Source organism: Rhyacophila brunnea, unplaced genomic scaffold (assembly GCF_057557595.1).
Source record: "Rhyacophila brunnea isolate RB1 unplaced genomic scaffold, BYU_Rbru_1.0 scaffold_3, whole genome shotgun sequence".
NCBI classification, from domain to species: domain Eukaryota; kingdom Metazoa; phylum Arthropoda; class Insecta; order Trichoptera; family Rhyacophilidae; genus Rhyacophila; species Rhyacophila brunnea.
This window is the reverse complement of record NW_028232965.1, coordinates 9,372,578-9,387,025: the sequence shown is the minus strand read 5'-3', so window position 1 is coordinate 9,387,025 and position 14,448 is coordinate 9,372,578. Positions and strand designations below refer to the sequence as shown.

General features: G+C 33.2%; 1 protein-coding gene across 1 annotated transcript in view; it reads right to left on the bottom strand.

Moving 5' to 3' along the window:
• The window catches only part of Syn (synapsin), a 239,066-nt gene extending 228,939 nt beyond the window's left edge, over nucleotides 1-10,127 (bottom strand). Inside the window, exons 1-2 of the mRNA XM_085952486.1 lie at nucleotides 10,119-10,127; nucleotides 5,203-5,330 (exon numbers count right to left, since the gene is read on the bottom strand). Coding sequence (XP_085808612.1) covers nucleotides 5,203-5,330; nucleotides 10,119-10,127 — 137 coding nt within the window. The remainder of the gene's footprint in view (nucleotides 1-5,202; nucleotides 5,331-10,118) is intronic.
• Between the last annotated feature and the right edge of the window lie 4,321 nt (nucleotides 10,128-14,448).

Here is a 14,448-nt window from a genome sequence, read left to right as displayed (position 1 = left end):
GTCGAAGGTCAAAATTGAGTTTTTATTGTATTTTCAAACCATGATCCTGGACACTCCTTAAACGTTGTAGATAATCTATTTATATAATTTTGAAGCTTTATTATCCTTTATAGTTATTTTAAACATTTGATGACTGCATGAAGTATTTTTGTTACATAAAATAGTATTCTTTTAAACCTCTCGCTCTAATGTTTTAGAATATAGTCATATTTCGGTACATAACTGTGCAGTGGTGTTAAGATTTTTTACATTTATTAATTTTTAAACGCATTTATAAAACCATTAGTATAATTTATTACGAGATAATTTTTGTAAAATATTCACGATAAAAAATTATTTTGATAATCTCTGTGATCCCAAATTTGACAAGAATTAGGCATTTTATTATTCAAAAAATCGGCAAGATTAACAAATTTGAAGATAATTCTAAAGATATTTATTATATGCTATGTCTTTGACCATTCAAGTGTGATAAAAATCTTATGAATAATGATTGCTTTATAATAATTATTGACCTAAGAATAAGGTAGTGTTTTTTTGAAATACGCCATTTCTTTTGTCATTCCCTAGTGGTTAAGCTACAACATATGGCCGTAGCCATAAAATGACAAACTATAATTAAAGTAGGAAGTAAAATTATGTTAACGCGCGTGTTTGAACATGTACCTAACCGATTTTTTTTTTATTTTTTTTTAAACGGTACATGTTCAAACACGCGCGTCAATATCATTTTACTCTTTACTTCAATTATAGTTTGTCAATTTATGGCTACGGCCGTATGTTGTAGCTTAACCACTGGGGAATGACAAAAGAAATGGCGTATTTCAAAAAAACACTACCTTATTCTTAGGTCAATAATTATTATAAAGCAATCATTATTCATAAGATGTTTATCACACTTGAATGGTCAAAGACATAGCTTATAATAAATATCTTTAGAATCATCTTGAAATGTGTTAATCTTGCCGATTTTTTGAATAATAAAATGCCTAATTCTTGTCAAATTTGGGATCACAGAGATTATCAATATAATTTTTTATCGTGAATATTTTACAAAAATTATCTCGTAATAAATTATGCTAATGGTTTTATAAATGCGTTTAAAAATTAATAAATGTAAAAAATCTTAACACCACTGCACAGTTATGTACCGAAATATGACTATATTCTAAAACATTAGAGCGAGAGGTTTAAAAGAATACTATTTTATGTAACAAAAATACTTCATGCAGTCATCAAATGTTTAAAATAACTATAAAGGATAATAAAGCTTCAAAAGTATATAAATAGATCATCTACAACGTTTAAGGAGTGTCCAGGATCATGGTTTGAATATACAATAAAAACTCAATTTTGACCTTCGACGAGCATGTCCCCCCTTAACTATTATAATAAATTTGATCATCAAAGCAACTTCAAAATAATACTCGTTATATTAAAAATGGATAATAAATATGCTTTATTTTCTTTAACATTTCATGATATAATATTATGAAAGCTGGTTTTCAGAAAATATTTTCGGAAAATATAAAAGTCTGTACAATATTATTTATGTGTACCTACATCTCGCTAAAAGATTTTTTTCATTTTACACGTTCGCATTTTCTTTGAAATTGTAACATCAGAAATTTTTCAATATAACTTCCTTATAATATGTGAGTAACATAATATACATAGTTATATATTATATAATATTCAACGTTAATTTAATACAAAACATTATGCGTAACAAACGACTTTTTGTTTACCTGAGAAACCCATTATAACCGAGTACTTAATTTTGAGTGATTGATAATAACATACAATATATATATATATATATATATATATATATTAAAGCACGGAAATCATATAGTAGGTACCGTTGTGATTACCTGAGTATATTGCTACGAAGCATATTAATTATTTTAATGAAAACATTCTTCTTTTACTTCCTCGCTTTCTCAATGAAAATATACCCAATATCTCTATATCTCTATATATATAAAAATCTCGTGTCACGATGTTTGTGGTCGAACTCCTCCGAAATGGCTCGACCGATTTTTATGAATTGTTTTATGTATATTTGTTAGGTGTGAGAATAGGTCAACAAGTATATTTCATACCGCTAGGTGATTAGGGTATCTCTATCCAGAAAAAAATTTCTTTTTATTTTTTGACAATTTTTTTTTTGTATTTTTTTTATTATTTGGCATAAAAAAATACCTATAACCCAAAATTTTCACCCTCCTACTCCCACCCTCCCATTTTTTAAACGCGATTTCATTATTTTTGTATGAACAATTTTAACCGTCGTTCGTATTTCAAACATAACGAAATTATTTATGTTGTTGAATGACAGATGACGCTACGTCTGAGAAGAATTCAAGAGAAACGTCGCGTCATTTTGACATTTCATTCGCCATATCAATCACAACGCAGTGCGTGCAAAATTTTGTACGATTTATTTTAATTTATCTATTTTTATGTGCGTGTATTACAGTACACAATGCCAGCAAGACGCAAGGGAGGCCATTTGGGCCGTCGAACAAATAAAGCAACAAATATGCGAAATAGTAGAGCAGAAAGAACAGACGAACAAATCCAACAAGATAACAAAAACGTGCGTGTACGCATGTCGCAATTGCGTTCATCTCAATCACAAGAGGCACGAGCTGAACGAAATCAACAACGACAATTGGAACGGAGCCAAGCGCGCCGGTTCGTAGTTAACACACGCAGAGCAAATGACCGACAACGCCAACAAGTACATCGAACATTTGCATCCGCTTCGTTCCTTCGTCGCGCATTCGAGTACGAGCCAGATATTGAATATTTCGCTCATCCAAAAGTGCTGATTGGTGCTATGGACAAAGAATGCCCCATTGTCATGCGCTCAAATTCAAACATGAGTCAGCCGGGATGTGTTGCGCATCAGGAAAAGTGCAACTACCAGAAATTGAGATACCACCAGAACCATTGAACGGCTTGCTCATCGGCATGGTTCCAGATTCAAACCTGTTCCTGAAGTCCATTCGCACATTCAATTCATGCTTCCAAATGACTTCGTCCGGAGCAACAGAAATAGTTCACAATACTGCGGCAAATGGTCAACAATTCTATTCTACGTTCAAAATCAAAGGCCAAGTATACCACAAAGTAGGCTCATTGCTGCCAATGCCAAACGAACCACATACATTTTTACAAATCTACTTCATGGGCGCGGCGGTGAGGACATCAATCATGTGGATGCACGATGCGGCTACAATAGCCTCAATTCGCCTAATGCCAGGCACATCGTCGGCGAACTGGACGCCCTGTTGAATAAGCTCAATGAATTATTGAAATTCTTCAAAGCACACATGCACGAATTGCAAAGTGACAATCACGCTATTGTCATCAATCCGGATAAAACACCAGCTGGATAGCACTAACGTCGATTCAATGCGACTGTTGTTGACGACATTGCTGGAATCATGGTTGGCGACCGCACATCGACGCGAGAAATCGTGATTCGAAGAAGAAACAATAATCTGGAGTTCATTGCTGACACACAGCGTTCATATGACGCTCTCCAATATCTGCTAATTTTCTGGAAGGGACAAGACGGATATTGCATAAACATTAAACAACGAGATCCTGCCACAGGTAATTCATTCATTATGAACATCATTACTCATTTTGAATTGAGAAAATGAATTGTTGATGTTTTTTTTTGTTTTTATCGGCGGTCATTGTCTATAGCGCTCTATTCCTCTTTCTGTCATAGATCCCATCCCCACACGCTTACGATACATTCGTTATTTTTTATTTAACACCAAAATATTCACTAGAAATAATTTATATGGCAGAACAACGTTTGCCGGGTCAGCTAGTTACGAGTATAATATATAATTATGTATTATTACTCAAAAGAATGTATGAAAGTTTGTTTTATTTTCGTCTTAATATTTGTTTCATATTAAGGTTATGCAAATGTTTTATTCCTGTCTGACATCACACAAACAATAATAACTGTTATATATTATGTAATACTAATGATGATCGTTTATTAATTATTATAATACGTCCACGATGGTTGAGCGGTAACGTATTGCCTAATAATATCGTGGTTCCCGGGTTGTAACGTTTTTACGTATATGTAGATAAATAAACAAAATTCAGTACCTTTCTGTGGAACATATTTTATAATTGAAAATAAATATCTGGTATGATATTTTCTTATAAAAGTAGCCAATGGTCGCGATATTTAATATGTACTAAGGACATCGAGTGATTGAATAAATTATTGTTAGTCGAGAATTTACCGCAATATACCATTGAACATACATAGCTTGAAAACACTTCAGATTGAAAAAAAATACGATGCTCGATGGAATTTGAACCCGTATATCCATTGGTATCACGCCAATATGCTTTTACCAATTAAGCTACGAGCCTGATACCGAATTGGTATAATTTAAGGTAGTAGGTCGTACCTACATGATATTGCTACAAATTGCGATATTATTGATTATCGGTTTTGCATATTGCATAAAGCATGTTTTATACCAGTGGATATACGGGTTCAAATCCCGTCGAGCATCGTAATTTTTTCAAATGTGATTTTTTCTAGTGGGTATATATCTGAGGGGTTTTCAAGTTATGTATTTTCAATAAATGGAATGTTACATTCTCAAATCTTGTTAATTATTCGTTGAATAAAAGAAATGGTTTATTAGCAATTTACTATACTCGTATCAAAGTAGGAATCACGCATACTCCAGTGCACGCCAACCAAGGTCTTGGTAAGTTTCTCCTGGGACAATCTCAGCACAACTTTTAAGGGCGCTAAACGTTTCTTACGCCACGGTATACTCTCGCATAATGGGTGTGGAGACGTGGTGGTTGGTGGAGAGAAAAGTGAGTGATTGAATTACAAATTATTATAATGATTATTTTGTTAGTATAATTGGTAAATCACTGCGTCCTGATTGCGATGGTCGTGAGTTCAAGTGGCATTTGGTGCAAAATGTTTTTATTTTATTTTCTAATATATTTTTGAGGAGTACCAAATTAAGTATGTTCAATAAAAAATGCTACATCTTTAAATCTTTTGTGTTATTTACTGAATGAAAAATAGTTTAAAAAACATACATATACTTACGTTTGAAAAATACAATGTGTGTTTGGTTAATGGAATCCAGATATTTGGACAGATAAACAAATTGTTGGTTAACTCACCTTCGTTTCAGGTAATTGACATTGGTGGTGAAGGAATTCCTGAAGCTGGAGAACGACAGTGTGGGGGCGGGGGCGGGCTGCGGCCCACAGATGCCGGGACACCCCGACCGGTCTATCTTGGCAGCCGCCTAAGGAACAACGACAAAAATACAAATTAATAGACAATTAAAGACATAAGTAGGTAATTATTTTTTTCCAAGTCCCTTTTTCCCAAGTTTTTTAAGTCCAAGAATGGTTAATATTACGATGGTATTATATTTCTCTTTTCTCTCTTTTTATGTTTTATATAAATGGTACCTAGTGACTTATACAATGAACAAAAAATATCATTTCTACTCTATACTATCAAAAACTAAAATCTTCAATGTCTTTCTGTCACGCTCAATTTCCAAATTGCTAATTAGTATACTCAGCTTGGAGCAGTGATTTCCAACTGGGTTTCATGAAATTTCGAAAACTCTCACCCTAAAGGTAGGTACACCTTGAAACCTTTAGGTAATAGGCTAAAAGTAAGATTTGACTTGACACGAAAGTTGATGGTTTAGTTAAGACAATATTATACTCAGTGACGTCCCAAGACAAAATGCCGCCCCTAGGCAGTGCCAAAATGCCGGCATTTTTTTTATACAGTGCTTTTTATCATCCTTTCATGACTCAAATATCTAAGAAATGTGTTGTGTGGATACATTACTAGCAAGATATAGTTATACCACTAAAATTCCATTCCTGCTTCAATAGACAATATTGCCAGTCTATCTCAGGTATCTACCTACATTTAAAAATACACCCGATAACTTCCAAAACTCGCTAGTGACTGGCAAACATATTTGGATAAATTTTAAATTAGGTATGCACGTGTCATTGCTGTTCACCAAGAACGTGACGTCCAAGGACAATGGAAGTAAACTAGACATCGCGAACCCGACAAAAAAATAAAGTTCTGTTAAAACTTTTATAGTACCTAATTAATAATTAATATTTTGTTTCCAACCAGTGAGCTGATTTTTTTAATGGAAAGATATTTCCGTTATTACAGAGTTTAGGTAGCTTTCTATGTATACCTAATGATTCTCGTCGATTTGCCGCCCTTTGGGTAACTGCCGCCCCCAAGTGACGCTCAATCTGCCTACCCCCACGGGACGTCACTGATTATACTTATATAATACAATTGAACTAGGGCGAATTCTACTAGGGAAAAGAATTATTCTAACAGCTAAAGGAAAAGACAATAATTAAAAGATAAAAAGAACTTTTTATATACAACGTTTTTAAATTTTCTGTTGAATTATTATGCTCAATATGCTCAAACTTGTACTTGATATGAAGTAAATAAAAAACAAACAAACAAATATAGAATACTGAAATGTCATTTTGATTTCCATAGTAACGCACGTATATATTAATAATTTAGTTGCTAGGACCACCCACTTAGCAATCAATAATAGTGGATTGGATTACGGATTTCTTCCGAAATAATTTTTCATACAAAAAATAATTAACTGAAAATGAATTCAATTCTACTCGAAGATGGCTAAAAGTATTAAAAGAATGCATTGGCATCGTGTTCTGATATATTTTAAAATTTTTAATGTCTAGCTAGTCGGGAAGTTTGTTAAAAATCGATTGCAAGATTTGTACCGGACAAATAACCACCGGACAAATGAGAATACGAGCTAATAAGAACGTTGTAAAAATTGATGAATTCAGTTTTATTAAAGATTGATATACGTAATATGTTTTTTAATACGTTGGTACTTGCAAATAGTTATTGTGTACAAAACCTACAGTTATGTCGTGTGGAGCTTAGTGCAATATAATATTATAAGAGGAGTAAGAGGACGGCAGATTACAGGAGGAATACGAATAATACCACTTTTCATGGAAGATGACGTGATTACAAAAAATGCGGCGCTTATATAGGAATTGTGAAAGGTTACATAGGTTTAAATAATAATTTTAAACATTTTCTATGCATATACCTGTTTAAGATAGCAGCATAAAATTTTCAATAGATAATGAATTTATATTTGAGACTAAAATAGTATGAAGCGGGATTTTGAGTCAACTTATGGTTGACAGTCTTCTTAGGTACATGTGTTACTGTCTAGTAATTAGTACGGTAGTTTTATAATTTATCACCAGACCTTAATGTGAGTCAGCCAATGAGAGATTCCGCAAAACGAAAAAAGGTTAGGAGTCACTGGGCTTAATGAATAAAATATGTAGTTTAATAAACCCACGATGGCCACGTGGCTTAAACGTCGGCCTATAGAGTCGAGGGTCCTAGGTTCGAATCCTGGATCTTGCAAGTACACATATTGTTTTTCAATTTGTGTATGAGTCAGAGTATGGACCTAATAGGTTGAGCAAGTGGCTGACATCCATTTCTCGTAAAAATAGAATCTGTTAATATAAACCTCCACTCTGTGGAGGCCCATATGATCCTAATAGGATCGGACATGGTCGAAAGAAGAATACTTAGTTTTGAGATAATATTAATAATAGTGTCGTATAATATGGACAAAGTGTGTGAAATTTAAATGATTAGACAATTACTCTCTACTCTGAAGTTTGGGCTGCGAGAACCATTCCATATTTTTTTTATTCTTTCGTAATAAACAGATGAAAATCTCTTCGGATGAAAGTAATAAAAAAGTAAAATATAACTTGCATTATACTCGTAATAAGGGTCAATTTATAGACTGCGTTAATTTATTAATTTAAATAAAATTTCAATTTAAAAAAAATATGTATTTAAAACTGAATTCTGTCTACATTGCAATACAGATAATTCTTATAAATGTTTATCCGATGTCTGCAGATTTTTCTGGGTATTTTGACTAGACTTTGTGTCTAATCCCGGGATCGACAAAATACTAATCCCGTAACCTCGGTATTTAAAATTCTATTTGCTATTGGAATCCCTGGAATATATTTCAATGTATGAATTGGTAACTATATGATTAGTTTAGTGCGTTTAGGTTATACTCTAATATGGCGGTCGAGAAGTCGTTAATATCAGTAATATCACAGTCTTGTTACCAAAGATTTTATATTATCGTTGTGATACATAACAATATTATAAAACCCCTAATAGCCCCTTTATATCATCGTAAAATGGCGGAATATTTCACATTTATCGTCGTTTTTCTGTGAGCATAGCTTTTATTAGTCTTCTGGGAATAACGACTACGTGGTTTGGGTTTTAATACTAATATGGTATAACGTATCCAAAGCGGCAAATATTTGACAGATTAGAATATTTCACTTTCGAAAATAAAATTTATTTCGACAATTTTTTCACGCGAAAAGAATTATTTATGCGACGATTTAAACGATGTTACATGTAATCTTTCAATAACATTATCTGATTATACATTTTATGATGATGTATTAAATCAGTAGTTATAAAACATTAGCATAGGTGCTGTTAAAATATCGCACTTATTGCAACAATAAAAACCAGCTTCGTGTAATTGTTACAATAAGTGCTAATATTTTGATACAAACCTACCCTAATTTTGACTTGCCATAAAAATAACAAATAACGGGTAAGGGGAATTCTCCTCTTATTATGAATATGAACTTATTCTTTGCAGATTTTATAAAAACTCATGTCTCGGCTTTCAATTTTTTACAATCTACGTTTCCGTCGAATCTTGAGGGCTCCTTCTGGAGCAGTCATACAGGTTTCATCGTCGTAGTCAAATCTTTCATACTCCGCAGTGGTGTTAGAAGAGAAAATTAATGACATGACAATTGATGTGAGAAGTAATTGGCCTATGTTTTATATTTCAGTATGACATGGTAAAGTAAGTAAATATTTAATAATAGACCAGCTCTCCTTTAAGTATTTCTTCGCAAAGTTTGGCAGTTATTAATTTGATGGCTTATCTACTAGAGATTATGGTAATTAAAACATATTATCAGTTTTCAAACCACAAGTCATTCCATAATAGAGGAGTACACAACTACATGATCAAACCAAGCGAATCATGCTTTTTTTTTTTTTTTACTAAAATGAAACTTTTGAAAATCTAGCTTTTTAATCTATACGCTTTTTACGTGAAATATATGTTAGCTAGCCGCTCGAAACAATATATCTATACTCCGATTCGAAATACACATTGATAAACGAATAATATAACATGCGGTGGCATTCAAACTTGTGATCCACTGATTTTCATATTACATTTCTACCGTATTCCACAATCGCCAGATTTTTTTTTATTTGTTGAATTTTATTGAAAATTGTTAAATATTATTTTCCGTATCGCATGGTCGAGCAATATATAAAATGAGTGGGATATACAATATTATATAATCGTATATGCTTACAATGTTAAATATAACTACAATCTGTAATACCATATTTGATACGTTTTAAAATAAACGATCGAGTAATAAAAAAATAGCTTTCATAATTTGTGTTGCCATCGTATTTACAAAATAGACGTTTCTAATATGGCATAGACAAATAAAAAACCATTACCCATCCCCTAAATATTTTCCTAAGATTATGAGTCAGCTATTAATTGCCTGCCGTATATATATTGTGGTTGAGATATTTCATGCGAAGAAAGAAGAAAACAAGCCATTTTGTCGAATATATTTTTCCTTGACTGCAGGGCTAATAGTGTGTCATGTTTCGGGGTGTTTTGTGAAGCAGATAAGGGTCATGTTAATTATTATCAAGAGTATAAAACCACGCAACAATATCATAACATATAATTTGTATTAACAACACGTCTAGTATACCTAAATACGTTTTATCGGATATATTCTTATTAGCTGGGTATTTGACTTTCTCTCTGATTCATAAAGTAGCATGTGAGAATGTTATATGACGAAATAAATATACGGACCCTTACAGCGTGGTAGTAGAAAATATCATCACCGTAGTTCTAACCTGTTACCGTTGTCATTTATAAGTTTTCAGATTCAATCATATTATAATATGTTTATATTGATTGCTAAGCCACAATGACGAAAGTGAAATTTTAAATTTAATTTTTTTGATCTCATCATATTTTTTTGATAACTACCCCACCAAAAAATGTTGTGACCTCATCATGAAATAACCATTGATAATGCACTTTTTGGATGCTAAAAATGGTATTATAAACAATCTAATCCTATAAGAGGCTATAAGTAAGGGAATGGGAAAACTGGGCGTTCGTTACAATTTTATACAGATCAGTTTCTATAATTTCTTAGTAGTTTTAATTAATTTTGCTATTAACATAATGTTTTTGACTGCGGTTTGAAAATTATTACGCCTGAGGCTTTATATAAAAATAAAAGAACTCTTTTCTCGTTGGAACTTAAACATATGCACAATTAAATCATTATTTACGTGTGCATATTTAAATTCTTACCAAGTATTAAATAATAGTATAATCATTTAAATAAAAATAGTAATATTAAATAGTATTTTAAAGGTAGATACCGATAAATCACGAACGTGTTATTTTCAAATATCATTTGATAGCGTGGCGCCCACTTCTCCTGGCACCGAATCATCCTAGACCGATAGGTAACTATAATTCGTCAATAAGTTTCTTACGCCCTTTGGTTTAGCAATCTCAAATTGTAGCAGAGTAGAATTCCGGGTAGCAAAAGTTAAGCCGATTGATAAAATATTGCAATGCCAAAAGATAGGCCAAAACATCGCATATCCAACTTATTTAATGTATTAAATAATTTATATCTTTGAAATTTCTATTATTCTAATATTCTTAACACTGGATGACTAGGCTCCCTACGTACAACTCATTTCGAGAAAGATTGTGTTTATCTTGACTCTTGCGTTACAAATAGGTACCGTGAAAATGAGATTTATCGCAGAGTAGTAATCGTTAATCGAGAAATACCATGCTTGATTGAAATACAAAAAGCTGTCCCATATGAAAATGAACCAAAGTGTGCCTAGTCGAGTTTCTGTTATTCGTCATCTCTATACCATAGTTGAAATTTAAACTATAAAGCAAAACAAATATGCAATATTGATGGTTTTAATATGCGAACACTACTACTACTTCACCATGTTCGATATTTAGACTATTTAGAGGATTATATGGGCCTCCACGGACTGGATGTTGTATTAAGAAGACGATATCCGAAGTGGTTTTCACGGGAAATTATTAGAGACATTAGAGTCAAACACTACTATCATACAGCTTGGAAGGCTAAGCATGGTCAGCATGACTATGAAATGTTTGGCCTTTATCGTATGAGAGTGAGACAAGCTGTTCGGCTGGCCTATCGAACATATATGGAATCGGTAAGGGATTGCATTCGCGAAAATCCTAAATCGTTTTGGGATTATATAAAATCATTAAGAAAGGATGGTGGATTTGCCAATTCGATGACTTGGAAGGGCAAAGAGGTGACTGGAAATGGAATGGCAGAAGCATTTGCTGGTCATTTCAGGTCCGTCTACGCAAGTAGTATTCCGAATCTGGATGTCGCCTCAACGTCAAGAAAACGATCGTGCGGTGCCCAATCCGTTGACATCTTCCCAATTGATGAAGGTGACGTGTTTCGATTTATTAAAAAACTTAAGAATACGCGCTCTTTGGGACCGGATAACGTCCCTACATTTTTTTTAAAAGGGTGTGTTGATTTTGTCAAAGGCCCACTTGCATATATATATAATCTTACAATGGAGACAGGTATCTTTCCGGAATTATGGAAGATGTCGAAGGTGACTCCAATTCATAAGAGTGGTACAGAGTCGTCAGTAGAAAACTACAGGCCGGTAGCTGTTCTCTCTACACCAGCAAAAGTTCTGGAGATGATCATGCACAGCATGATTTCTCCAAAAATTGAGTCATTTATAATGAATGAACAGCATGGATTTAGAGCAGGCCGATCAACGGAAACCAACCTGATGGTATTCACTGATTATGTGTCGTCAGTACTAGATAGAGGCAGCCAGGTTGACTGTTCTTACAATGATTTCTCGAAGGCATTTGACAGAGTCGATCACGATATTCTAATGGAAAAACTCCAACTTATTGGATTGTCGGATCGATTTCTAAAGCTATTCGGGAGTTATTTTAGGAACCGTCAACAATACGTTTCGTACGGCCTTTATCAGTCACAGACCTTTTACACATTTTCTGGTGTCCCCCAGGGCTCAAACTTAGGGCCATTGCTGTTCACGATTTTTATAAATGACATAGCATTGGTAATTAAAAGTGCTATGTTTTTGTTGTTTGCTGACGACTTGAAACTCTTCATGGAAGTTGTCACCTTGGACGATTGTCGTCAACTTCAACTTGATATAGATAATATATTAGATTGGGGCAGGCGTAACAAACTGGACTTCAATATTGATAAATGCAATGTTTTATCGTTTACTAAAGCCTCACGAGTATTGTTTTTCCAGTACTCGATGCATGGCAGAGTTCTCTCGCGAATAGCATCTGTAAGAGATCTTGGAATTACATTTGACGGTAAACTGACGTTTAGTGGTCATATAGATACCATTTGTAAAAAGGCGCTAAAGATGTTGGGCTTTGTCTTGCGTACTTCCCGGGTCTTTTCGGATGTTACGGTATTAAAATTTCTCTATAACTCCTTAGTTAGAAGCAGACTTGAGAGTGGGTCTATCGTTTGGGCCCCGCATCAGTTGAAGTACGGCCTTATGGTGGAGAGAGTCCAAAAGAAATTTTTACGACTCCTTTACTTTCGGTTGTATGGATATTATCCGTGGCTCTATCCGACTGATTTTCTCTTAGGGATGCTTACATACTGTAGCTTAAAATTTAGAAGGGATCTTTATTTAGCTACATATTTTTTCAGACTTATACGCGGCGTAAATGTGAACTCTGCCATTCTTGGTGGTATTGGCTTGTGTGTCTCTGATAATTACCTTAGGAATCGAGGGCATGCGTTGTTTGTTCTCCCACGGTGCAGAACTAACCTGCCATTAGTAATGCCAATTGGGAGGGCAGTAACCATGCTTAATGAAATCGCTTCGGATATTGATATATTCCACTTACGTGAGGGTGAATTTAGGTGGACGTTGTTTTATAAGTTTTTAAGATAGGGTTTATCAAAGTTCACTCTGTGTGCTTCCATCTACTTTTATTTTGTTACTTATTTAATTTATTTTCTTATTTTATTACTTTTTCTCTGTATTTTTATATTTTTTTTTTTTTATTATTAACACTTATTTTATGTCATGTCGTGAACGCTTTGAATTTATAATTTGTTATGTTCATTATATGTAAAATAAATAAATTTGATTTGATTTGATTTGATTTAACGGATTTTTGTTTTTATGAGTAATGGGTGTCAGCCAGCTGCTCAGCTTATTAGATCCATACTCTGACTTCAAACACAAATTGAAAAAACAATATGTGTATTTTCCAGATCGAAGATTCAAATCTAGGACCCACGACATTATAAGCCGAGGCTTATGCCGCTCGGCCATCGTAGGCTAACATGCGAAAGACTAATATGATGTTCTGATAGAAATTAATGAAAATGACCAGATCTTTAGAGCCAAAACAGTGATCGATAATCTGGAAAGATCCATCATCCGAAGAAACATTCACAATTGACGTGGGTTCTAGTCGATTGTCCAAACAAGTAAAAGATGGAAAAATATATAATAAAACAATTTGTAATTGTAGTTTAAATGTTTTACAGTTCGTACGCATCTATATAAAATTCACTTACTTCATATTGAAGTAATATAAAACATTTCCATCTTTACGATAAAATAATGTTTTACAGTTGCGCAATAAACAACTATTAAAAATGTAGAACATTAAATTCTAAATGGATTTAAAACTTTGTAATGTCGCATAAACCGCTGAGCGAACTATAAAGTAGTTTTCCATTAGATTTGCATAATATTATTATTATGTGTATCGCGACTGCCTTGAGAGTGGATCGGACTCGATAAAAATATATGCGTTCCTAACAAATACAACATTGCACTAGTAATAGTAACATAACTCAGAAACTTTCAAATGTAAATTGTCATTAATCATTCTGGTTGGAATTGTATTCGTAAAAATATTATTACGAAGTTCTTTAAATTGTATTATTTCAAACAACCGATTTAATGACTTTCGTTTAGAGATATCAATAATAAAAGTTACGCATTGAATATGTTTATATATAATATATATTTCCGAGAAAGCAAATGTATTGGTAGGCGAAATTCGTTAGTTTATTAAATTATGAACAATTATTGTGTGATTCATTGTTTATACAAAACACAAACAT